Source organism: Anomaloglossus baeobatrachus, chromosome 2, assembly GCF_048569485.1.
Source record: "Anomaloglossus baeobatrachus isolate aAnoBae1 chromosome 2, aAnoBae1.hap1, whole genome shotgun sequence".
Taxonomy (NCBI): domain Eukaryota; kingdom Metazoa; phylum Chordata; class Amphibia; order Anura; family Aromobatidae; genus Anomaloglossus; species Anomaloglossus baeobatrachus.
Window position 1 is genome coordinate 133,334,559 of NC_134354.1, and position 27,702 is coordinate 133,362,260.

A 27,702-nucleotide genomic window follows, 5' to 3' on the forward strand; every position below is an offset into this window, starting at 1 on the left:
GTTTGATCTGGGCTGGGGTAAGGAAGAGTCCTTACCTTTGGACTGTTTAATGATTTCCGCCAATTGCTCACCAAACAGTCTGTCTCCAGATAATGGCAAGCTGGTTAAACATTTTTTAGAAGCAGAATCTGCTTTCCATTCTTTTAACCACAAGGCTCTGCGCAAAACTACAGAGTTGGCGGATGCCATTGAGGTACGGCTCGTAGAGTCTAGTACCGCATTGATAGCGTAGGTCGCAAACGCAGTCATTTGCGTAGTTAAGGACGCCACTTGCGGCACTGCTGGACTTAAGAAAGAGTCCACCTGTGCCAGACCAGCTGAAATAGCTTGGAGCGCCCACACGGCCGCGAATGCTGGAGCAAACGACGCGCCAATAGCTTCATAGACAGATTTCAACCAAAGGTCCATCTGTCTGTCATTGGCATCTTTAAGTGAAGCCCCATCCTCCACTGCAACTATGGATCTAGCTGCAAGCCTGGATATTGGAGGGTCCACTTTTGGACACTGGGTCCAGCGCTTGACCACGTCAGGGGGAAAGGGATAACGTGTATCCTTCAGACGTTTGGAAAAACGCTTGTCCGGATAAGCATGGTGTTTCTGGATTGATTCTCTGAAGTCAGAGTGGTCCAGAAAAGTACTCAATTTACGCTTGGGATACAGGAAATGGAATTTCTCCTGCTGGGCAGCTGCCTCCTCTGCTGAAGGGGCTGGGGGAGAAATATCCAACAGCCTATTGATGGCCGCTATAAGGTCATTTACCATGGCGTCACCATCTGGCGTATCCAAATTGAGTGCGGTGTCAGGACTAGACTCCTGATCACCCACCTCTGTCTCATCATATAGAGACCCTTCTCGCTGAGACCCTGACCCGCGTGATGACGTGGAGGGTCTCTCCCAGCGAGTTCGCTTAGGCGGCCTGGGACTGTCGTCAGAGTCAGAGCCCTCAGCCTGTGATGCCTGGGACCCCCTTGAAGTACGGATTAGTTCCAACTGAGGGGGACCGGGGAACATAGACACAGCAGTGTCCATGGTCTGAGCAACTGGCCTGGACTGCAAGGTCTCCAGGATTTTTGTCATAGTCACAGACATTTTGTCAGCAAAGACTGCAAATTCTGTCCCCGTCACCGGGGCAGGGTTCACAGGCGTCTCTGCCTGGGCTACCACCACCATAGACTCTAGCTGCCGAAGTGCCACTGGGACTGAACATTGCACACAATGAGAGTCGTTGGAGCCTGCTGGTAGATTAGCCCCACATGCTGTACAAGCAGTGTATACAGCCCGTGCCTTGGCACCCTTGCGTTTTGTGGATGACATGTTGCTGTCTCCTCAGAGCAATATAGGGGTATACAGCCAAGAAGCGACCGTACAGTGCAGTATATATATCTATATATCTGGTACAGGAAAAAGTACACCAATACAACACTGTGGCACTAGTGGGGCCAGCACTAATGTGCTGCTTACCGCCCGCTAAACGCGGGTGTGTGGTCGCCAGAAATCCCTAGTCTGGGTCTCCCAGAGCCTGTGTCCGTCCTCCAGCCAGACTGCATGCAGGAATGGCTGCCGGCGTCCTGTGGAGGGGGGGGCGGGCCCTGGGCGTGCTCAGACCAAAAGCGGGAAACCTGCGTCCCACTGTGCCTAGTGAGAGGGCTGGAGCATGTAAATAAGGCTCCAGCCCTCGGCGCTGACGATTGCACAGCGTCTGTCCCATTCCCTGAGTGACAGGGAGGGGGCGGGAACGAAGCGGAGCTAGGCCGCAAAAGCCGGGGACTAAATTTATAAGCGCCGCCGCCGTAAAAGCGCGGTCGGCGCTAAGTCCCCGGCGCACTACAAGTCCCAGCCGCGCCGCCGCTCCGAGAGTGGCCGGCGCGGTAGTTCCCAGCACATGAAGTCACACAGCTAAGCTGCTGTGACTCAAACCCCAGCGTGCAGCGCTACTGTCCCCGGCGCACTAACACACCCAGCAAGTCTGGTGTGTGCGTGCCTGTCTGTACGGGGACACAGAGTACCTGAAAGTTGCAGGGCCTTGTCCCTGAACGGTACCCAGCTCCGTATCCAGCAGGTTCACTGGGTCTGTGGATGGAGCCCGGCCTCAGGGCTTGGGGGCCGGTAAGATCCCACTTCCTCAGAGCCCCTCAGGGGGATGGGGAAGGAAAACAGCATGTGGGCTCCAGCCTCTGTACCCGCAATGGGTACCTCAACCTTACAAACCACAAGTGGGGTAAGAAGGGAGCATGCTGGGGGCCCCATATGGGCCCTCTTTTCTTCCATCCGACATAGTCAGCAGCTACTGCTGACTAAACAGTGGAGCTATGCGTGGATGTCTGACCTCCTTCGCACAAAGCAGAAAACTGGTGAGCCAGTGATCCCACTGGGGGTGTATAGCCAGAAGGGGAGGGGCCTTACACTTTTTAGTGTAATTGCTTTGTGTGGCCTCCGGAGGCAGTGCTATACACCCAATCGTCTGGGTCTCCCAATGGAGCGCCGAAGAAATTAGTTTTTTGTGACATTTCCAGGCTCTCTCTGACAAGGTGCAGTTTTGGCTGCAGTTTGTGAACACAAAATGATGCAGCGTGCGCATGTAGCCTAATGCATTTCTATGGGGAAAAACCAGAGTACCCACAAAAGAAAATGTCATGTGGCGGATTTAAAAAAAACCCAAAAAAACAAAAACACACACTGCAGGTCAGTTTATACTGCGAAAAAAAGCAAAGAAGAAGAGATTTCTATAAATCCTTTCTACTAGAACTATAAGATGCTGTATTTTTTGCGCCATGTCAAAAACTCACCAAAACTCATTGTGGAAAAGTAACCTAAGCCACCTAACACAGACCAATGTCTGCTGAGCCAGCAGATACGCATGGGCTTGTCTGACAGTCTAATGTGTATGAGACCCTGGACAATTTATTATCTGGAAAGTTATCAATCGGGCATTGGAGATCTATTTGTTCTTTAGGAGATGATCCGCCATCAGACATGTCCGGCAGTAGCGCTCTCATACAGAACACAGGAGTGCGCTCCTGTATATGGGAGAGCCGGCCGAAATGACTGCTGGGCTTTAGACTTCTTTATGAAGAGCAGCATTCAATAGGAGAGGACACACTAGCTTGTCAAATAGACAATATCAGGGGTCCGGCTGGTGCAGTTAATTGCCCCATGAGGAGGGGGCTGGGGTCTTGTTGCCCAGATTTCTTCTATACACTGCCGCATTACACCGCACCCAGTAACATCAATGAGTGACCAATAACACATGCTCCTGCTGTATCTCCTGAATGTAAATCACTCTAGTTTTGAGATATACGGCCACTGCAGAAATAATCCATCTATTTCTAGGCAGATTTAGGTTTTATTACTCTAGAACTGAGCTTTAATGGCAGCCATATTGGTTGTAATTCAGCTTTATAAAAAGAAAAAAATATAAATATTTTTAATAAATTTACAAGGATATATCCAAAAACTTTCATATATTAAGCTTTTACATTGCTTAGTGCAGACAATGAAATAGATCTTAATCATTTCACACCAGTAACAACTTACACGACGTATCGTCCAGCCATTCAATGTAGCCGGGAGGATATTGTTTGAAGAAGGCAAATATATCCTGTGTGCTCATCTCGTCCACCCCACTGACGTGGATGGTTTCCAGACGGACTTTGGGGATTGCTGAAAAACATCAGGCATTATTAATAAGTTCTTCTTTACAATATTTGACTTAACCTATTAAAATGATCTTCTAGTGAAGGGAGACATCACAAGAGCACAGTGTCAGAGGAGACCACAGGGAATATGTGGCCTGTGAAGCGCTGGCTTAGCAACACGTAATGAAACATGGCAGCAGTATAACAAGCTTTCATCATTTCCTTCGAGACCGCTTACTCAGGATTGAGTTACCCAAAGGCCGGGATACAGGTGAATGAACATCACTTACACATCAGCATAATGGTAGGTCCCCGCCTAGGAAACCTAATAACATACTCGGAAAAAGTGAGCAGGATTTCTATTCAGTCACCAAAGACAATAGAGCCACAAGCGCCTCCACATTTTACCGGAAGACCTCAATGGATTAAGGTAAATAATTCAGTAAGGGATCATTACTTCTAGACAGGGTATTCACCTTTTCTCATCATCTCGCGATCCAATACTACATCTCTTTGATTATCATTGACTTCTGCACGGAAGTGAAAACGCTTTGCTCTCTGCTCCTTCTTTTCAATGGCTTCCTGGTAGAAAAGAAGAAATGACAAGTTATTCCCATGAAGCTGCCATGTTCGGCCTACTCACTTTTAGGAGCCACTCCAAAGAAATAAAACAGAAAAAAAATAAACAAATAAATATACAAACAAAAAAATAAAAAAATAAATGTGAAGCAGTGAGACTAACTAATATAAATATATGGCTATATAATCCATCCCCTGGCACCGGAGAGAGCCACTGGCATCACATGGAATTGAGCTCTGCCGATAACATTACGACCCCTCTCACCTGATCATACTGAGTGTGCACTATATGCATGCTCCATGACTACACAGTGCATCCCTCTGCCTCCTGCTTGCGACACCTGACGGGGAGAAACCCATCAATCCCAAGTTTCAGTTCTTATTAGGGATGATCGAATACCTCAAATATTCAGCTTCGCGAATATATGCCGAATAAATCACCGCTATTCGACTATTCGATGCACAATGTAAGTCTATGGGAAACCTCGAACAACAACTACTCGGAACTATTCTGGCTTCCCATAGACTTACATTGTGTATCAAACATCCGCATAATGGCGACCTAGTCGGAAAATGTTCGCAAAGCCGAATATTTGAGGTATTCGATCATCCCTAGTTCTTATCTCTTCTCCCGGGTGTTAGGGTCTCTAGTGAACAATAGATTTCTCCTTTTAGCTGAAGCAAGCAGCCGGCATGTGACTGAATTTCATAGACTAGACATTAAAGGGAACCTGTCCCATTGTACATGCAGCCCAATTTTTGGACAGCAGTGGGCGGTCCTACTTGGATATAAAGGGAAGACTGTCATCACTGACAAGGATCACCCACTGGACTCATACATACAAACACCAGGGATTTCAATGAATAAAATACTAGTTTTGCTAAAAAACTTTCCCATGGAAAAGTACATTAATCTGATCAGCTCCTCCAGCGCTATAATGTGGAGGTGGCCTGAGCTGTAGTATGTTTGTTTAAACGTAATAAGAATATCTGTATGTAAATAATGAAAATGTAGATGTAGTTGTATAATTATCTGTCTGTCTATGTAGCCATCGCATGGACCCATAGTATAATTCTAAGCTGTATATTGAAAAAAGTTAGCCAAAGTATAAATGATAGAAGTAAGAGTCCCGATGCACCGCCTACTCCGCGTATTGCTGTATGTTCAGCTGTTTAAGCCCCAATAAGCCATGGAGGGGATCCTGGTGCAGACTCACGGTGTAAGCCACAATTAATCCAAAGGAGAAAGATTCGCACTCCAAGATGATCACCGTATCACTCCGTCTTTATTTCAGAAGAAACATGAAAGTACAGGCAGTGGGGAGGGTGAGACAAGCCATACAACGCCGGACGACGGCGTGCCGTTTCGCTAGGACTTAGCTTCCACGGGTCCAGTGCAAACCGCTATGCAGCACCGCCCTTTTAACACAAATGGTGCGGGTACTGCATTAGCAGAGTGATTTAAAATGCAAATGCAAGTATACAATTAGTTACCTCAGAAAACAGGTGAATACTTTCAGGGGTATTGACATATAACAGTCTAACACACATATCTCTTTAAATGAAAATATATCAAAGGGTAAACGAGTTCACCATCCTTTCAAGAATAAGGGTACCTTCACACTTTAGCGATGCAGCAGCGATCCGACCAGTGTTCTGACCTGGTCAGGATCGCTGCTGCATCGCAACATGGTCGCTGGTTAGCTGTCAAACAGGCAAATATCACCAGCGACCAGTGACCAGCCCCCAGCCAGCAGCGACGTGCAAGCGACACTGCACTTGCACGGAGCCGGCGTCTGGAAGCTACGGACACTGGTAACTAAGGTAAACATCGGGTATGGTTACCCGATGTTTACCTTAGTTACCAGCGCACACCGCTTAACTTAGCGTGTGCAGGGAGCAGGAGCCGGCACTAGCAGCGTGAGAGCTGCGGAGGCTGGTAACGAAGGTAAATATCGGGTAACCACCTTGGTTACCCGATGTTTACCTTGGTTACAGCTTACCGCAGGCTGTCAGACGCCGGCTCCTGCTCCCTGCACATTCAGGATTGTTGCTCTCTCGCTGTCACACACAGCGATGTGTGCTTATCAGCGGGAGAGCAACAATAAAAAACGAACCAGCACTGTGTGTAACGAGCAGCAATCTCACAGCAGGGGCCAGATCGCTGCTCAGTGTCACACACAGCGAGATCGCTAATGAGGTCACAAAAAACGTGACTCAGTAGCGATCTCGCTGTGTGTGAAGTACCCCTAAGGCTATGTGTCCACGGTAGAATGTTGCTGCGGATTTTTCTGCATGAAAATCCGCGACTTTACCGGCAAATCCGCACCTTTTCAAAGGTGCGGATTTGCCGCGGATTTATTTAATTTTTTTTCCCCAATTCTATAGCCAAAATCCGGATCAAAATCCGCAACAATAATTGACATGTTGCAGATTTTTCCGGATCAAAATCCGCAGCATGGACACAGCATTTCCAAAATGCCATTGAAATGGCTGGGAAGTGCCGCTGCTGCAGATTTTCGGAAAATCCGCGGCTTTTCCGCGAGAAATCCGCGGCAAAATCCGCGCATTTTCCGCAGCGTGGGCACATAGCCTAAGACAGAATCTGATCATACATTATAGCAAGCACATTTTTCAAGATACTATAATCTACTATGTAAATTTTCTTTTCAGAAGTATAGTATATAACAATATAAAACAGTAGCTGTTTATCAAAGTCATGATCAGATAGTGCCATTAATAGAAGGGTACCGCAGTCAATGTGTTGCATAATCAGCATATCAAGTAACATAGGTTACTATAGGTTTACATGTATCTAAGGGGTTAAAACAAATTCACAAGTTTGTCCAATAAAAGTGGCGCACGTTTTGCGCCATTTTCCGAAACACGTAGCGTTCTTATTTTTTGGGATCTATGGCTCAGTGATGGCTTATTTTTTGCGTCTCGAGCTGACGTTTATAATGGTACCATTTTTGCGCATATGCTACGTTTTGATCGCCTGTTATTGCATTTTGCGTAAAACTTGCGGTGACCAAAAAACGTAATTTTGGCGTTTGGAATTTTTTTTGCCACTACGCCGTTTACCAATCAGATTAATTGATTTTATATTTTGATAGATCGGGCATTTCTGAACGCGGCGATACCAAATATGTGTATATTTATTTTTTAACCCTTTAATTTTCAATGGGGGGAAAGGGGGGTGATTTGAACTTTTAGGTTTGTTTTTTTTTTATTTTTTAAAACTTTTTTTTCACTTTTTTTTTTATTTTACTAGTCCCCCTAGGGGGCTATAGCGATCAGCAATCCGATCGCTCTTATCTATCTGCTGATCACAGCTATACAGCTGTAAACAGCAGATTCAGTTTTTCCCTCTGATCTCGGCCGAGGGAAAACGAAAGTGAAACTTCGTAGGTGCAGGCGTCATCACATGACCCTGTGCTACGATGGCAACCACCGATTATCACGTGACTTCCGGTGGGGGTGGCGGTAAGTAAAAAAGATGGCCGCGCGCATTTAGATCTTGCTGCCAGACTTTGGCAGCAAGATTTAAGGGGTTAATGGCCGCGGGTGGAAGCGATTCCACCCGCGGCTAGCAGGCACACATGTCAGCTGTTGAAAACAGCTGATATGTGTGCCGATCCACGCCGCCTGCCCGCGGCAGGGGGCGGGGCTTAACGGGACACAATCTTGGACGGATAGATCCGTCCAAGGTCGTGAAGGGGTTAACAGGTGCCAGTGTTTTTTTATGCTGGATCTCACGATATCAAACATAGAATTGTATTTAAAATTAAAGGCGCATCTATCCCCGGTGGCATCGTTCGGCATTACTCCTGGTATTTTTTTTTAGAAGTTTTTTTGCGAGATCTGGCATGAAAAGTGTTCACAGTTGCGATAATATTCTTATCACATGGAGATAAATCCGGCAAAGCATTAATCTCATCAGTTAACCCATAAACATCCGTTAAGCCCTCCAAGAGACCTGTTTTCGCTTCCCGGGATTGGGAATGCCCTCTCCGTCCTCGTCTGCCGCCCCTCCTAATCCGCCTCCCAAAGGGGGGGCAGACGAGGACGGAGCCCGAGAGGTAGCCGCAGGTGATGGTTTTTTATGCCTGACCACGAGCTCCTCCCCCCCACTGGAGTCTGAGTCCATGGTCCAAGCATTCTTTTTTCTATTAACATTTTTATTTGGGTATTTATAAAAAGATTTTTTGAAATTATGGGTTAAAGATCGAGATTTATTCCAAGAAAAAACTTGCTGGTTGTCATAGTCCATTTTATCGCTTATGTATTTCTCTCTCTTCCTTTCTTTTATTTGCGCCTGAAGTGGTATTAATTTTTTATCCAGTTTAGTCAGGAAGGACGTCCAAGCCTCCTCAGTAATGCGATTCTCCAGTTCTTTTCTCAAATCCAGCAGCTCGGTGGTGACCTTATCATGCTCTTCCTCATTTTTTGCCAACACAATCTGCAGGAATCTCATAGAGCACTCCTGCAGCACTTTGTCCCATTCTTTTTTTAAAAATAACATCATCTTGATAGAAAGAGATCTGTTTTACAATTCTAAGACCTCGTGGTACTCGTTCACTCGTATTTTTAATATGCTATTCACTAGTCCGTTTGGCGGCCAGGAACTCATTTTCCTGGACGTCAAACTGACTGTGAATGACGGGACTATCCTTAGGGAGGTCCATAGGAAACCTACAGCCGTTAACAATCTGCTACATTTCAGTAGCGCTCATCCTTCCCATACCAGTACTTCTCTCCCATACAGTCAGTTCTTGCGTTTAAAACGCATTAAGGCTATGTGCGCACGTTGCGTAAATACATGCAGTTACGCTGTGCTTTGTAGCGCAGCGTAACTGCATGCGTCCTGCGTCCCCTGCACAGTTTATGGAGATTGTGCAGGGGCTGTGGACACGTGGCGTCTTAGAGCGCAGCGCTTCGGCTGCTGCCCGAAGCGCTGCGTTCTAAAAAGTGACATGTCACTTCTTCCGTGCGCTTTGCCGGCAGCTCCTGCTCTGTCTATGGCAAGAGCTGCAGGCAGAGCGCATGGAATCGGCTTTTTTTTTTATTCTCTACGGACATTTTCTGCAGAGATTTGAAGCGCACGTGTGCTCTTCAGATCGCTGCAGAAATTTCTGCAGGGCTAGTACGCAACGTGCGCACATAGCCTAACAATGATTCTTTGAAATTTGAAGAACAAGCCTCTGATTTGAAGGCACGCTTATTTGAACGAGGTTACCCTTCTAGGATCATAGAAGCCGCATTAGATAGGACCGCAACTGCGAACACTTTTCATGCCAGATCTCGCAAAAAAACTTCTAAAAAAATACCAGGAGTAATGCCGAACGATGCCACCGGGGATAGATGCGCCTTTAATTTTAAATACAATTCTATGTTTGATATCGTCAGATCCAGCATAAAAAAACACTGGCACCTGTTCAAGAATGACAAGGATCTTAGGGATCTTGTTAAGGAGGGTCCCTTGGTATTTTACAGAAGATGCTATAATTTAGGTGACCTAGTAAAAAATAGATTTATGCCCGTAAAGGAAAAGACGTGGCTAGACAGGAAAAAGATTAAGGGTAATTTTAGATGTGGGAATTGTCCCTTTTGTTCTGCACATAAAACGGGAGATGTTGTAAAAGTGGGGTGTGAGTACCTTAGGCTAAGTTCACACATCCTGTGTTTTGCATCAGTCACAATCCGTCACCTTGGGGAATTACGGTATCCTTCAAAATATTTTGCAGGAATCCTGTATTTCCCCATAGACTTCTATTAGCGACGGATTGCGACTGATGACCCTGCGTTGCATCCGCTGCGTCGCGGTCCGTCGTTTTTGACTGACCGCCGAGCGGGGAGCAACGCAGAATGTAACGTTTTTCGGGCCGTCAAAATTAACGCGCCGCGCAGGAATCCGTCGCCATCCGTCAAGCTTGTAATGCATGTCTATGGTGCTGGATTCCGTCGTAATCCGTCTTACAACGGAATCCAGCGCAGGATTCCGTCATGCTCTACTGAGCATGCCCAGCATGCTTGGCACGCCCACTGGGCTGTCCCAAACACAGACGGATCATGACTGATCCGTCAAAAAACGGACGCACAGCGGATGTAACGGACGCAACTGATCCGTTTTTTCACAGGATTCCTGTGAAAGGAATCCTGTGAAAAACACATCAGTTGCATCAGTTGACATCTTGAAAATGACTGATCCGTTGCTGACGGACCTGACGGATTGAAAACACAGGATGTGTGAACTTAGCCTTAGGGTTAATGATTTTATATCATGCAAGGCCACCTATATAGTGTATGCAATATTCTGCCCTTGTAACCATTATTACATCGGAAAAACGATTCGGCCCCTTTATGTTCGTTTTAGGGAACACTGTAAATCTATAACATCAGGGGTAGGTTCAGCAAGATTTATTAAACATATGCAGGAGTGCCATAATAGTAACTAACTTACTGTCCTTTGCTGGCCTGTTTAAGGTTAATCCCAGCAGCAGAGGTGGTGATACGCACCGCATGCTATTGCAAAAAGAATCCAGATTGATCTTAGATTTAAACGCAATGGGACCGCTAGGTCTGAATGACAGGAACGATTTATCTGTCTTTCTTTAAATACCCTCCCTTTACTTGATATGCTGATTATGCGACACATTCACTGCGGTACCCTTCTATTAATGGCACTATCTGATCATGACTTTGATAAACAGCTACTGTTTTATATTGTTATATACTATACTTCTGAAAAGAAAATTTACATATTAGATTATAGTATCTTGAGAAATGTGCTTGCTATAATGTATGATCAGATTCTGTCTTAAGCTGGGTTCACACTAAACGACAGCGACAACGACGTCGCTGTTACGTCACCATTTTCGGTGACGTAACAGCGACCTTGTAAGTCGCTGTTATGATCGCTGCTTAGCTGTCAAACACAGCAGAAGCAGCGATCCAGGGCTGTGGAGTCGGTAAGCCAAACCTTCGACTCCGACTCCGACTCCTCAAATTCTCTTGCACCGACTCCGACTCCAGCTCCGACTCCGACTCCGGCTCCGACTCCGACTCCTACATATATTGCTTATAGTTAGGTGAAAAATTTATTGTAGGGGTCAGTTGGAATTTCATGATGGCCGCTCTAAAGCAGGTGGGTTTGGGCAAAAATTTTTTAGATAGGATTGCGTCCCTTTATTCGAGACCCTCAGCAAAAGTTAGGACGAATGGGTTTCTGTCGTCATCGTTTCAGGTCCACAATGGAACAAGGCAAGGATGTCCATTGTCACCTCTGCTCTACGTCATTGTCATGGAGCATCTAGCGGTCGCCATAAGAAATAATGCTAGTATCCATGGGATAGAGGCCGGGGGAGGGAATCGCAAGTTAGCTTTATTTGCTGACGACCTTCTCATGTTTATTTCCCAGCCACACATATCCTTCCCGTCTTTGCTCAAAGAGTTCGAGGAGTTTGGTAACTTAAGTAATTTTAAAGTGAACTTCTCTAAATCAGAGGCTATGAATGTTACCCTGTCGGCGGAAGATCTAGCCCGTACAACCCAAAATTTTCCCTTTAAGTGGCAACCGTCAGCTATAAAATATCTGGGGGTAGTTGTACCTCGGGATCCAACAAAAATTATGCATCATAATTTTCTACCCCTGTTAGAGAGGACAATTAGGGATTTAAAGAAGTACGACAAAAAAAGACTATCGTGGTTTGGGCGTATCAACGCTATTAAAATGGATGTTCTTCCTAGGTTTCTTTTCTTGTTCCAAACGGTACCTATTCAGCTGCCGGGGAGTTACTTTTCCAAAATTCGGACGGCTTTGTCAAGGTTCGTTTGGGGGAATAGGAGACCTCGGACAAGCATAAAAACTCTTACCAGACACAAAAATAATGGAGGGGCAGGGCTCCCAAATTTCCAGTTATACTACAGGGCAACTATTCTAACGAGGATAATGGATTGGCACTTCCATAGGAACTCGAAACAATGGGTCGCGATCGAACAGGACGGATTGGGAGTCCCTTTGCACTTCCTCTCATGGATGGGAAAGGAGAGTAGGTCACAGATAGAGAAGGGAATGGAGTTTATTTGGACAGTGATGGGGACGTGGGACGGTGAGGTTAAGAGGGGTTCTCTCTCACAGGGGAGGGGTCCACTTACCCCCCTCTTTGGCAACCAGGAGTTCCCTCCGGGGCTTCATTCCAATAAATTTCTGGGATATACTCGGGTGGAGGAAACTCGTTTTTTTCATGTGCTCCAGGGAAATACCCTGCCCCCTTATGCATCTCTACGGGCCACAGGGAGAGAGGTTTCCTGGATAGAATATATGCAGCTGAAATCGTTTCTATCCAACCAGGACAGGGAGAGGAAGTTGAGGACCCCCCCTACTCCATTTGAGAAATTGTTCTTGCAGGGTTCGTCACCTGGGCATGTCATCTCTCTTATTTATAAAATGCTGAACCAGAGAGACATGTCGGACAGACCCAAATTTGTCTATAGATGGGGAGAGGAACTGGGAGAGGACATTTCGGAGGACAGATGGAGCAGGGCGTTTCTGTGGACCCACAAACTTTCTCTGGCTTGTGCCGCCCAAGAGAAAAACTATAAAATTCTCACAAGGTGGTACCAATACCCGACCAAATTGCATGCTATCTTTCCCTCAGTGTCCGACATGTGCTGGAGATGTGGTACAGAAAAAGGGTCTATGTTACATATATGGTGGAGCTGTGCTAAATTGCAACCATTCTGGGACTCAGTGTTTTCTCTGTATAAAAAGATGAGTGGGGGTGAGGTGGAGAGATCTCCCCAGGTGGCCCTCCTCTCTATCCTTCCAGGTTCATTCAAGTCACAAAAGAGGGACCTGCTGCGATTTTGTTTAGCGGCAGCCCGTATAATTATTCCCAGATACTGGAAACAGACTAGATGCCCCACGTTAGCTGACTGGGTAGAGGAGATGGCAAACCTCCAGAGAATGGAGGAACTCACAGCTGAACTTAATGGGCTCACGGAAAAATTTATCACAGTGTGGGGACCGTGGATTACGTTCATGGAGTCTCCTGAGTTCACGGTGAGTCTGGCAGGTTATTTGGGATGAGAAATGGTGACATACCTTGTCTTCCCCTCTCCCCACACACTTTTTTCCCCCACCCCCTCTTTACCCTACTTTCTTCACTCTATTTGATTCCTTCTTTTCTAAGCTTATATCTGTTCTTTTTTTTTTTTTTTTCTAGTTTTCTACTTTTTCTTAAATTTTTATTCAATAACTTAAAAGGGGATTGTTTTATGCTGAGAGTGGTCTTGTCAATTATCAGGAAGACATGTTTAGCTGGAACTCTGATTTCTAGTGTATGGTTTGCCATGGAGTGTTAGCATAAGGATAGCTTATAGAGTTCCAATGAAATCTACAATGTGATGTTATTTTTGTCATTCCGAAACTGAGAGATCACTGTTTATGTATTATAATCTTTATAAATGTTCAAGATGTATGCTTGATTTATAAACTTAAAAAAAAAAAAAAAAAAAAAAAAATTATTGTAGTACATGAATATGTGTATGTGAACATCAGACATTTAATAATTTTTATGATACAATAATCAAGATATTTGGATAGAACATAAAATATATTTATTGGAATACAACTTTAGAACACAAAAAAACTGTAATAAATTGTAAATAAGTAATACACTATGTAATATACAGTAGATTACATATATATCTTGTGTGTGTATATACACTGTATATATATATATATATATATATATATATTTATTACATATTTACAATTTATTAGTTTTTTGTGTTCTAAAGTTGTATTCCAATAAATATTTTATGTTCTATCCAAATATCTTGATTATTGTATCATAAAAACAATTAAATGTCTGATGTTCACATTGTACTACAATAAATTTTTCACTTAAATATACGCATTATACTAAATGTTATTATTTAGTAAAATATTCAGCACATTCTGCATTGCACTCCTGTCCCCAATTTATTATATATTTTAGGAGTCGGAGCATTTTATACCGACTCCGACTCCACCAAAATGAGCTCCGACTCCGACTCCACGACTCCGACTCCGACTCCACAGCCCTGCAGCGATCATAAGGTCGCTGTGCTACATGTTCAGAGAGCAGGGAGCCGCGCTTAGCGCTGGCTCCTTGCTCTCCTGCAGCACACATCGGGTTAATTAACCCGATGTGTGCTGCAGCTACATGTCACAGTTCAGAGAGCAGGGAGCCGCGCTTAGCGCTGGCTCCTTGCTCTCCTGCAGCACACATCGGGTTAATTAACCCGATGTGTGCTGCAGCTACATGTCACAGTTCAGAGAGCAGGGAGCCGCGCACACTGCTTAGCGCTGGCTCCTTGCTCTCCTTGCTACAGTATACATCGGGTTAATTACCCGATGCATACTGCAGCCACATGTCAGGAGCCGGCACTGGCAGCAAGGGCGGCGGAGGCTGGTAACCAGCGTAAACATCGGGTAACCAGGGAAAGGTCTTCCCTTGGTTACCCGATGTTTACGCTGGTTACAGCTTACCGCAGCTGCCAGTGCCGGCTCCTGCTCGCTTCATTTCGTCGCTCTCTCGCTGTCACACACAGCGATGTGTGTGTCACAGCGGGAGAGTGACGACCAAAAAATGAAGCTGGACATTCAGCAACGACCTGCGACCTCACAGCAGGGGCCAGGTCGTTGCTGGATGTCACACACAGCGACAGCGACGTCGCTGCAACGTCACAGAAAATGGTGACGTAGCAGCGACGTCGTTGTCGCTGTGTGTGACACCAGCTTTATTCTTGAAAGGATGGTGAACTCGTTTACCCTTTGATATATTTTCATTTAAAGAGATATGTGTGTAAGGCCCCTTTCACACGTCAGTGATTCTGGGACGTTTGTGCTTTTTTTTTAAACGTACCAGAATCACTGACATATGCAGACCTATTATAATGAATGGATCTGCTCACACGTCAGTGATTTGTCACTGCACGTGTCTCCGTACAGCGTACCCGCGTGTGCGTGATTGCCGCACGGAGACATGTCCATTTTTTTCTGGCATCACTGATGTCCCACGGACCACGCAGTGGTGTGGTCAGTGAAACACGTGCCAGAAAAAAAACGTGCTTTTAAAATAAAAAACATTTTAACTCACCCGGTGTCCAGCGATGTCCTCTGCAGCCCGTTCTGCCGGCTGCTTCTAAGCCGGCTGATTACTGTCTCGCATATTCATTATGCGCGACACAGCCGACCCAGAAGCAGCTGCTGCAGGGGTCACCGCCGGCCGGATGCTGCGTCGCGGGAGGATTCAGCACCATGGAGAGCGGGAGCGGGCGCAGGTGAGTGACTCTCTAAGTGCAATCACGGGCCACGGAGAACGGAGCCCGGATTGCGCTTAGACAACCCACGTGTGCCTTGATTTTCGGCACACGCAGGGACATGTGCGTGTTTTACACACCAGCGAAAAACGTCCTGACGTGTGAAACGGGCCTTAGACTGTTATATGTCAATACCCCTGAAAGTATTCACCTGTTTTCTGAGGTAACTAATTGTATACTTGCATTTGCATTTTAAATCACTCTGCTAATGCAGTACCCGCACCATTTGTGTTAAAAGGGCGGTGCTGCATAGCAGTTTGCACTGGACCCGTAGAAGCCAAGTCCTAGCAAAACGGCACGCCGTCGTCCGGCGTTGTATGGCTTGTCTCACCCTCCCCACTGCCTGTACCTTCATGTTTCTTCTAAAATAAAGACGGAGTGATACGGTGATCATCTTGGAGTGCGACTCTCTTTCTCCCTTGGATTAAAGTATAAATGAACAAAGGAGATATTCATTAAGTTAATTGGGAGCCTTATCAGTAAAATTCACAGAAGGAATGTAGTATTTGTAGGATAAGGCGGGTGATCCCATACTCCCATGTATTATTTCTACAGAATTTCATTGTCAATATACAAAAGGAATGGAAGTCTTATTTTGCCAAAATAGCCGCAAGCCCCATAGTTGATTCAATAGACGCTCATGAGCACTGAAGTGCAGGTAAAAAGTACATTTTTAATTGATCAGACAAAAATAATACAGGGCATGCATAGTACAAAAAGAGTGCAAAAAGGTTTGCAAGACAGCAAGGGTTAATAGTTCCCCATATGCGGCTGCATGCAAAGAAGGGAATTTTGTTTACTTACCGTAAATTCCTTTTCTTCTAGCTCCAATTGGGAGACCCAGACAATTGGGGTGTATAGCTACTGCCTCCGGAGGACACACAAAGTATTACACTCAAAAAGTGTAACCCCTCCCCTCTGCTATACACCCTCCCGTGCATCACGGGCTCCTCAGTTTTGGTGCAAAAGCAGGAAGGAGGAAACTTATAAATTGGTCTAAGGTAAATTCAATCCGAAGGATGTTCGGAGAACTGAAACCATGACCAAGAACAATTCAATCTGAACAACATGTGTACACAAAGAATAACAGCCTGAAGGGAACAGGGGCGGGTGCTGGGTCTCCCAATTGGAGCTAGAAGAAAAGGAATTTACGGTAAGTAAACAAAATTCCCTTCTTCTTTGTCGCTCCATTGGGAGACCCAGACAATTGGGACGTCCAAAAGCAGTCCCTGGGTGGGTAAAAGAATACCTCGTAATAGAGCTGTAAAACGGCCCCTTCCTACAGGTGGGCAACCGCCGCCTGAAGGACTCGCCTACCTAAGCTGGCATCTGCCGAGCGTAGGTATGCACTAGATAGTGCTCCGTGAAAGCGTGCAGACTCAACCAGGTAGTCGCCTGACACACCTGCTGAGCCGTAGCCTGGTGCAGCAACGCCCAGGACGCACCCACGGCTCTGGGAGAATGGGCCTTCAGCCTTGAAGGAACCGGAAGCCCAGCAGAACGGTAGGCTTCAAGAATTGGTTCCTTGATCCACCGAGCCAAGTTGACTTGGGAGCTTGCGACCCTTTACGCTGGTCAGTGACAAGGACAAGAGCGCATCCGAGCGGCGCAGGGGCGCCGTACAAGAAATGTAGAGTCTGAGTGCTCTCACCAGACCTAACACGTGCAAATCCTTTTCACGTTGGTGAACCGGATGAGACAAAAAGAAGGTAAGAAGATATCCTGATTGAGATGAACACAGGATACCACCTTCGGGAGAAATTCCAGAACCGAACGCAGAACCAGCTTGTCCTGGTGAAACACCAGGAAGGGGGACTTAACATGACCATGCTGCTATGTCGGACACTCTGCGGAGTGACGTGACTGCCACTAGGAAGACCACCCTCTGCGAAAGGCATGAAAGAGAATATCCCTCATTGGCTCGAAGGGTGGATTCTGAAGAGCCGGTATCACCCTGTTCCGATCCCAGGGTTCTAGCCGACGCTTGTAAGGAGGGACTATGTGACAAACCCCCTGCAGGAACGTGCGTACCTGAGGGAGTTTGGCTAGACGCTTTTGAAACACAAACACAGAAAGCGCCGAAACTTGTCCCTTAAGGGAACCGAGAGACAACCCCTTTTCCATTCCGGATTGAAGGAAGGACAGAAAGTGGGCAAGGCGAATGGCCAGAGAGTAAAACTCTGATCAGAGCACCAGGATAAGAAGATCTTCCACGTTCTGTGGTAGATCTTGGCGGACGTTGGTTTCTTGGCCTGTCTCATAGTGGCAATGACCTCTTGAGATAACCCTGAAGACGCTAGGATCCAGTACTCCATGGCTACGCAGTCAGGTTGAGGGCCGCAGAATTCAGAATGCGTCTGCCGCCAGAGCTCTGTGATCTTGAGAACGTGCCCTGCATGCCGGGACCTTGTTGTTGTGCCGGGACGCCAATAGGTCGACGTCCGGCTTCCCCCAGTGGCAACAATCTCTTGAAACACGTCCGGTCGAAGAGACCATTCCCCTGCGTCCATGCCCTGGCGCCTGAGAAAGTCTGCTTCCCAGTTTTCTACGCCCGGGATGTGAACTGCGGAGATGGTGGAGGCTGTGGCTTCCACCCACAGCAGAATCCGCCGGACTTGCTGGAAGGCTTGCCGACTGCTTGTGCCGCCTTGGTGGTTGATGTATGCCACCGCCGTGGCGTTGTCCGACTGAATTCTGATCTGCATGCCTTCCAGCCATGGCTGGAACGCTATTAGGGCTAGAACACTGCCCTTATCTCCAGAACATTGATCTGGAGGGAGGACTCTGCTGAGTCCATGTACCCTGAGCCCTGTGGTGGAGGAAGACTCCCTGACAGACTCGCGTCCGCCGTGACCACAGCCCAGGATGTGGGCAGGAAGGATTTTTCCTTCGACAAGAGTGGGAAGAAGCCACCACTGAAGGGAGGCCATGGCTGCCCGAGAAGGAGCAACGTTCTTGTCGAGGGACGTCGATTTGCTGTCCCATTTGCGGAGAAAGTCCCATTAAAGTGGGCGCAGATGAATCTGCGCAAACGGAGCTGCCTCTATTGCTGCCACCAACTTTTCTAGGAAGTGCATGAGGCGCCTCAAGGGTGTGACTGGGCTTGAAGGAACGATTGCACCCCTGCTGTAGTGAACGCTGTTTGTCCAGCGGAAGCTGCACTATCGCTAAGAGAGTATGAAAACTCCATGCCGAGATATGGCAGTGATTGGGCCGGTGTCAATTTTGACTTTAGGAAAAATTGATGAACCACCCGAATCTCTGGAGAGTCTCTAGAGCAATGTTCAGTCTGTGTTGGCATGCCATCCGAGAGGGGGCCTTGACCAGCAGATTGCCTGAGAGAGTAGGACCGCTACCACCGTTGTCATGACCGTGGTGAAGGCCCGTAGGGCTGTCACCAGGCCGAAAGTTAGTGCCACGAACTGAAGGTGTTCGCTCCCTATGGCGAAGCGCAGGAAGCGCTGATATTCTGGTACAATCGGCACGTGGAAATAAGCGTCCCTGATGTCGATTGATGTTAGGAAACCTCCTTGGGCCATCAAAGGTGATGGCAAGCGGAGAGATTCCATCCGGAACCGTCAGGTTCTCAGTCCGTTGAGCCGTGTGAAGTCCAGAACGGGGCGGAGTGATCCGTCCTATCTGGTACCACGAACAAGCTGGAGTAAAAAGCCGCGACTACGTTCTTGAAGGGGAACGAGGATCGCAACTCCTCCTGCCTTCGGAGTGTTCCCCCAACAGGAAACGTGCATCGGCTCGCTCGGGAGACGGAGATGCTGTGAAGCAACGAGTCGGAGGACGAGAACTGCGCTCTATCCTGTGACCGTAAGACAGAATGTCTCCTACATCGGTCTTGGACATGTGGGGACCACTCCCCTGACCTGGACCGCCATGCAGAAAGGGTTCTCTGTGCACGGCGGAGGATGAAAATACCACCGCCTGAGACGTCAAAGACGCTAATTGCGGAGCACAGGATGACCGCATTGATCTGAGACAGAGCAGCTGAGATAGCCTGGAGTGCCCACCCCTGCAAAGGCTGGGGTAACGGACGCGCCTATGGCTTCATAGATGGATCCCATTAGGAGTTCTGTCTGTCCGTGGCATTCTTGAGCGTGGACCCGCCAGCCACTGCTACTACTGATCTAGCCGCCAGTCCGAGACTGGCGGGCACCTTATGACACGGAGCCGAAACCTTAACAACGTCAGAGGGGAAGGGACAACGTGTGTTATAAGGCGTTCAGTAAAACGCTTGTCCGGGAAGGTGTGCTTCTGGACAGAATCTGTGAAGCCTTGAGAGCCACGTCCGGACAGAGTCCTGGGTTGCGACCTCCGCCCCATCATCTAGAGGGTCCTCAAGCTGAGACCCTAGAAGTCGGGGAAGATTCCAAGCAAGGCTGCTTAGCCGGACTGGGACTGCGGTTCGTGCTGGAGTTTACCACGTAATAACTAGAGGCCACCCCAGGAACACGCTTCGTCGCCGACCGAGGGAGGCCTGGGGCGATCCCGCAGTGCCCGGGGCCTGTGTAAGGGGCCGGTCTGGACTGCAAACTCCTAGTCTCTTAGCCGACCATTTGTCCATAGTCTGAGACATGGATAGTGAAAATGACCCAGAGAGTTTCTCAGCAAAGCTGTAACTCTGTCCCTGCCGCCTGGACAGGGAACGCCGGCGAAGCTCAACCAGTGAAACTGCATTCAAACATTATATAGCCATATATACAGTGTATCACATATACAGTTCATCACTCTAGGGGGCCCAGCATCGAGAAGAAGCCCCCCTGGTGTACCGACCCTGAAGCAGTATGTGCTGCTGAAAACATGGCTGTCGGCGTGTACAGTGGAGGGGGGAGCCGTGGGCGTAACCCCAAAAGTGCGGGAATCTGGTGCCCTGAGCGAAACGTGAGGGAGGCGGAGGACAGCCAAGTGTGCTCCAGCCGTCACTGCTAGCCTCCGACTGACCGTCCCACCCTTCCCCCTGACTGACAGGGCCAGGGACGGGAGTTTAAGGCGCTAGGCCGCAAAAGCCGGAACTAAAGTTACAGACCGCGGCCGGCAAGCAGGCGCGGTCGGCGCGGTAGTCGCCAAGTCTGAGGTGAAGCTGCTCTCTGCACCGTCCCCAAGGGGGACACTGAGTCCTTGAGGGGATCAGTTCCGTAGCGTGATTAGTGAGGGGGGCGGAGGACAGCGAAGTGTGCTCCGGCCCTCACTGTCGGTGTCAGCCCGACTGTCCCGCCCTTCCTCCTGACTGGCAGGTCCGGGGGTGGTATAATGATTGAACAGTGCCCGGGGCTGGACTGGAATGCTTCTCTAGGAGTAGCCAAAAATCAACAGTGCGACCATACAACAAGCATATATATACATTATATATATATATATATATATATATGTACACTTCGGCACTCATTGGGGCCAGCACCTCAGGTGCTGCTTACCGACCGCTCACAGCGGTTGTGTGATCACCAGAATCCGCGCCCGGGCCCCCCTGATGTTGTCTCTCCTCTCCAGCGTCAGAAGTGCTGACAGTAATGGCTGCCGGCGTTCTGTGGGGAGGAGGGGGCCGTGGGCGTGCCCTAGAAAGTGCGGGAATCTAGTGCCCCACTGTGCTGAGTGAGGGGGGGAGGAGGATACAGAGTATGCTCCAGCCCTCAGTGCTGCCGTCCTGTGCAGCGTCCCGCCCTTCCCCTGACTGGCAGGCCTGTGGGCGGGAATAAGCGAAACTAGGCCGCAAAAGCTGGGGACTAAAGTTATAAGCGCGGCCGGCAAATAAGCACGGCCGGCGCGGTAGTCCCCGGTGCACTAACACACCCAGCAGTGCTGCAGTGTGTATGGCACAAGCGCTCCATGCGCGGTCCCCACGGGGACACAGAGTACCTCACAGTAGCAGGGCCATGTCCCTGATGATACCCGGCTCCTGTCCAGAAAATTCCCCAGGGGCTGCGGAGGGAGCACGGTCCCAGTGCCTGGAGACCGATTAGGATCCCACTTCACCCAGAGCCCATCAAGGGATGGGGAAGGAAAACAGCATGTGGCTCCTGCCTATGTACCCGCAATGGGTACCTCAACCTTAACAACACCGCCGACAAGAGTGGGGTGAGAAGGGAGCATGCTGGGGGCCCTGATATGGGCCCTCTTTTCTTCCATCCGACCTAGTCAGCAGCTGCTGCTGACTAAGATGTGGAGCTATGCGTGGATGTCAGCCTCCTTCGCACAAAGCATAAAAACTGAGGAGCCCGTGATGCACGGGAGGGTGTATAGCAGAGGGGAGGGGTTTACACTTTTGAGTGTAATACTTTGTGTGTCCTCCGGAGGCAGTAGCTATACACCCCAATTGTCTGGGTCTCCCAATGGAGCGACAAAGAAAAGATGTTAAGAGAATATAATTATAGTTACTCTTAACATCTTTTTGCATGCAGCCACATATGGGGAACTATTAACCCTTGCTGTCTTGGAAACCTTTTTGCACTCTTTTTGTACTATGCATGCCCTGTATTATTTTTGTCTGATCAATTAAAAATGTACTTTTTACCTGCACTTCAGTGCTCATGAGCGTCTATTGAATCAGACTATGGGGCTTGCGGCTATTTTGGCAAAATTAAAGACTTCCATTCCTTTTGTATATTTATATGTCCCTTGAAGTTGTTGCCTTTTACTACCATTGAAATCCAGGTATACTGTTCTGTGTTTCTCAATAGAATCTCATTGTCGCTTACCGTCTTCAAAGTGTACTATTTGGGATGATGTATGATCTTATGCATTCTCCCAATGCTGCCCATACGCACTCCCCCTAATTATTCTTTATCAGTATGTGTGAGCAAATGGAGAAGTTTATGTAAATATCTTTCAGGCTGAAGTGATGTGTTTAATGCTTGAACAATAGAATACACGAGTCAGTTGATGACGCTGGCTGAAAGAGAGAGCACGTCTGTGTGTTCATTGTCTTATATACATTGATATATTGGCACTGATATACAGCTAATACGGCACCGTCTCTGGATATCCCGAACGAAGACTCCGTTAGCAGTCTTCAACAAAATTCCTCCCTTGACAATAACACCCTGCTTTCACATCAAATTCCATTCTACATGACATGATCCTGCATTGCAAGATAGCGGAGATTTAACACTCAAGGACATAAGTTACAAACCATGTAGAATTATCCCTGTAGAAAGCTCTCAAAACAGAGAAAGTGCTCTAAAAATCACGTAAAAATCAAACACTTGTGTCCCCCTACATGAAACCTATTGTAAGTTACCGTATATACTGGCGTATAAGACGACTTTTTACCCCCTTAAAATAATGGCTACAGTGGGGGGGTCGTCTTATACGCCGGATATACGGGGGGGGGGGGGGGGGTGTATATATATATGTACACTGCAGCGTCCAGGGGAGGTGGGGGCAGCAGCTCTGGAGCACAGGGGAACACTGCGGGCTGCAGCCTTTGATCTCCTGCACCCGCTCATATAATATGCACAGCCGCTGTCCATCTCCAATGGTGCTGAAATCGCACGCAGTGAGGGGCTGGGGCAGCGGTGCATATTATATGAGCCTGCGTCCCAGTGTGATCGCACATGCCCACCCCTGTGTTAGATTTGGCCCCCAGGCTGCTGCTCATTCTAAAATAAAAAAGCTTTACTTACCCCTGGAGCGTTTCTCCCCGTGTCCCTGCTTCCACTGTGATCAGGCAGGCAGAGATCTCAGGCTGCTGTGCCGATCACATGACCGCACTGAGAACCAGGAAGTGGAAGAACAGAAGCACGGAGCCAGACAGGAGGGAGCTCAGCGCTGCAGGAGGTAAGGAAAGAGGGTTTTATTTTACTTTGGGCAGCAGCCTAGGGGCCATATCTGACACAGGGGGACTTGTGCGATCTATAGGGGCCATGGGCAGCACTAAGGGGGCGATATCTAACACAGGGGGACTTGTGCGATCTATAGGGACCATGGGCAGCACTATGGGGGAGATATCTAACACAGGGGGACTTGTGCGATCTATATAGGGGCCATGGGCAGCACTATGGGGGCGATATCTAACACAGGGGGACTTGTGCGATCTATAGGGGCCATGGGCAGCAGCATGGGGGCGTTATCTAACACGGGAACGTGTGCAATCCATAGGGGACCATAGGCAGCACAGGGGAACGTGTGCCATCACAAGGGGGCTATATTCAATATAAGGGGGCCATATCCAGATTAAGGGGGCTAATTTTAGGATGGGGGGCTATGAGGGACATATACCCTATATGATTTGTTAGAGGGACACTGGCATTATAAGATGGACCCCATTTAACATTAAAAAAAAAAAATTCTCTTTTCCTTCACCAAATTTGGGGGTGCGTCTTATAATCAGGTGCGTCTTATAAAGCGAAAAATACGGTATATATCATACAGCAGGGGTCGGGAACCTATGGCTCGCGAGCCATATATGGCTCTTTTGATGGCCGTATCTGGCTCGCAGACAGGGCTCCTACCTGTCTATGGGCAAATGCCGGGGCCCTGGAGAGCCGGGGGGGCCCACTCGGCCTCGTCAGTTCTCCTGTCCCTTGGCCGGGGCCCACTCGCCTTTATAGTTCTGCTGCCCCCGGCCGAGTTCCGGGGACCGCAGTCCTTGGCAGCAATCTGCGGCGCCGTCACTTTAAGGCGCGCAGACATCCTGTTTTGAATTTCATCTGTGGGCGGAGCTACCGCCTTCTCAGTCCCACAGATGAAGGAGGCGAGCTTCTGTCCGGCGCTGTGTGGGCCCCCTCTCCACCGTGACCTAATCGGGTAAATGCCCTCCCCGCCTCCCCATTATGGGCCCCGGTGAGCTGCTTCTAACCCCCCAGATGTATGCCCTGCCAATCCCCCCCCCGCCGATGCCGCGGGTGCTGTACCCGCCGAGCCGCGGGTGCAGGCCCCACAGAGCAGCAGAGTTGTGTGTATTTGTCTGTATGTAGCAGAGTTGTGTGTGTTTGTCTGTATGTAGCAGAGTTGTGTGTGTTTGTCTGTATGTGGCAGAGTTGTATGTGTTTGTCTGTATGTAGCAGAGTTGTATGTGTTTGTCTGTTTGTAGCAGAGTTGTGTGTGTTTGTCTGTTTGTAGCAGAGTTGTGTGTCTGTTTGTAGCAGAGTGTAGTACCATTGTTTCAGTCCAGTTGTGGCTTTATACAGCAGGGAGGAGCATTCCTTGCTGTACTAAGTGAACATTGGAGCGATTGATCTGTCAATGGCCCTTTAAAAACATATTGTACGGCTCTCGCGGAATTAAAATTAACATGTTGCAATCAAAGCAGACTTTTTTTCATTTGGGAGCGGGGTAGTCTTATACAGTGAGTATATCCCAAATTCTATATTTTTAGGGCAGAAGTTGGGGGTTGTCTTATACGCCCAGTCGTCTTATACGCCGGCATATACGGTACTAGATGGTATCTCACCCCTCAAAGATTAAACAATATCTCTTCATCCCAAGATCCCCTCTACTTCGAGAGAATGTGGACACAAAGGTCATAAAACATTTATTCTGGGATGGCAGTGTTATCAGCGTACTTTATAAAAAAAAAGTTGACTCTCTTATTAATAAAGTCATAGGTAACCAAACCTCACAGACCCCGTTCCTAACAATTCTTTTCTTGGGCATTGATAAACTGTTAAAAGAGCACCAATATATTGTCTCCATATACTAACTACTACTAATCATTTAATAGCTACATTCTGGAGACTTAAAGACACTCCTTCTGTCAAAGATATCATTGAATGAGTAGCAACACAACATATACAGTGGGTAAAGAAAGTATTCAGACCCCTTTACATTTTTCACTCTTTGTTTCATTTCAGCCATATGGTACATTCAAAAAAGTTATTTTTTTTCTGACAAGTGCAGAGTGTACATTAATGAGAAAAAAACAAAGGTAATTTTTTTTGCCAATTGAACAAGGAAAATTGAAATATCACATGGTCATAAGTATTCAGACCCTTTGCTCAGACACTTATATTTCAGTCACATGCTGTCCATTTCCTTGTGATCCTCCTTGAGATGGTTCTACTTCTTCATTGGAGCCTGGCTGTGTTTAATTAAAGGGAACCGGTCAGCAGAAATTTCGACTAAAACCTAACAGATTCCCCCTCTGCAGCTCGTGGGCTGCATTCTAGAAAGGTCCCTGTTATTATAGTGCCCCCTTTCTGACCCAAAAAAAGAGTTTATATCGAGGTACCTTTTTGGCTTCTGAATCTCTAAATGTGTCACGGGGGCGGGCTGCCTGATGGCCGTTATTCTGCCCCCTGGTCCTGTATGCCGCCCCCATCGCCGATTTCTATACTTCTGGACGCCGCCCACTGCTCCAGCCATCCCCGCGCATGCCCAGTGCTCATCTCTCGTGGATGAGCACTGTGCCCAGCGTCACCGCTGGTGACGTGCACGCAGGGTTTAGATTATGGGCGGTGCTGTGATGTTAATTACCAAGCAACCGCCCATAATCGCGGGACCGCGCATTCCCCCTCGGCCTGCTTCTTTCTGCGCAAGCGCGCTGCAGCTGAACTCCTCCTGATCGGTGTAGTCACTGCTCCGCGCTCCTCCCATCTATTTCCTGCCTCAGGGCAAGATGGGAAGGAGGTGACGTGAGTTCAGCTGCAGCGCGCTTGCGCAGAAAGCAGGCCGAGGGGGAATGCGCGGTCTCGCGATTATGGGCGGTTGCTTGGTAATTAACATCACAGCACCGCCCATAATCTAAACCCTGCGTGCACGTCACCAGCGGTGACGCTGGGCACAGTGCTCATCCACGAGAGATGAGCACTGGGCATGCGCGGGGATGGCTGGAGCAGTGGGCGGCGTCCAGAAGTATAGAAATCGGCGATGGGGGCGGCATACAGGACCAGGGGGCAGAATAACGGCCATCAGGCAGCCCGCCCCCGTGACACATTTAGAGATTCAGAAGCCAAAAAGGTACCTCGATATAAACTCTTTTTTTGGGTCAGAAAGGGGGCACTATAATAACAGGGACCTTTCTAGAATGCAGCCCACGAGCTGCAGAGGGGGAATCTGTTAGGTTTTAGTCGAAATTTCTGCTGACAGGTTCCCTTTAAACTGATAGGACTTGATTTGGAAAGGCACACACCTGTCTATATAAGACCTCACAGCTCACAGTGCGTCAGACCAAATGAGAATCATGAGGTCAAAAGGAACTGCCCAAAAAGCTCAGAGAAAGAATTGTGGCAAGACACAGAAATGGCCAAGGTTACAAAATATTTCTGCAGTACTCAATGTTTCTAAGAGCACAGTGGCCTCCATAATCCTTAAATGGAAGAAATTCGGGACCACTAGAACTCTTCCTAGACCTGTCCGCCCAGCCAAACTGAGCAATTGTGGGAGAAGAGCCTTGGTGAGAGAGATAAAGAACCCCAAGATCATTGTGGCTGAGCTCCAGAGATGCAGTAGGGAGATGGAGAAAGTTCCACAAAGTCACCTATCACTGCAGCCCTCCACCAGTCAGGCCTTTATGGCAGAGAGTGGCCCGACGAAAGCCTCTCCTCAGTGCAAGAAATATGAAAGCCCGCATAGAGTTTGCAAAACTCTCAGACTATGAGAAATATGATTCTCTGGTCTGATGAGATGAAGATAGAACTTTTGGTAATAATTCTAAGCGGTATGTGTGGAGAAAACCAGATACTGCTCATCACCTGCCCAATACAACCCCAACAGTGAAACATGGTGGTGGCAGCATCATGCTATGGGGGTGTTTTTCAGCTGCAGGGACAGGACAACTGGTTGCAATTGAAGGAAAGATGAATGTGTCAAAGTACAGATATATCATGGAAGAAAACCTCTGCTCTGGACCTCAGACTTGGCCGAAGGAGTCCTGACCTAAACTCAATTGAGCATCTCTGAAGAGACCTGAAAATGGCTGTCCACCAGCGTTCACTATCCAACCTGACAGAACCGGAGAGGATCTGCAAGTTAGAATGGCAGAGGATCCCCAAATGCAGGTGTGAAAAACTTGTTGCATCATTCCCAAGAAGATTCATGGCTGTTCTAGCTCACAAGGGTAATTCTATTCAATACTGAACAAAGGGTCTGAATACTTATGACCATGTGATATTTCAGTTTTTCTTGTTTAGTAAATTGGCAAAACTTTCTACATTTCTGGATTTTTTCTGTC

The 27,702-nt window shown here is 47.9% G+C and overlaps 1 protein-coding gene across 2 annotated transcripts in view; it reads right to left on the minus strand.

The window, feature by feature from the left end:
• The window catches only part of NCBP3 (nuclear cap binding subunit 3), a 94,476-nt gene that overhangs the window by 43,309 nt on the left and 23,465 nt on the right, over positions 1-27,702 (minus strand). For both annotated transcript variants that reach the window (XM_075335352.1, XM_075335351.1), the window contains exons 3-4: positions 4,112-4,217; positions 3,535-3,660 (exon numbers count right to left, since the gene is read on the minus strand). In XM_075335352.1, coding sequence (XP_075191467.1) covers positions 3,535-3,660; positions 4,112-4,217 — 232 coding nt within the window. The remainder of the gene's footprint in view (positions 1-3,534; positions 3,661-4,111; positions 4,218-27,702) is intronic.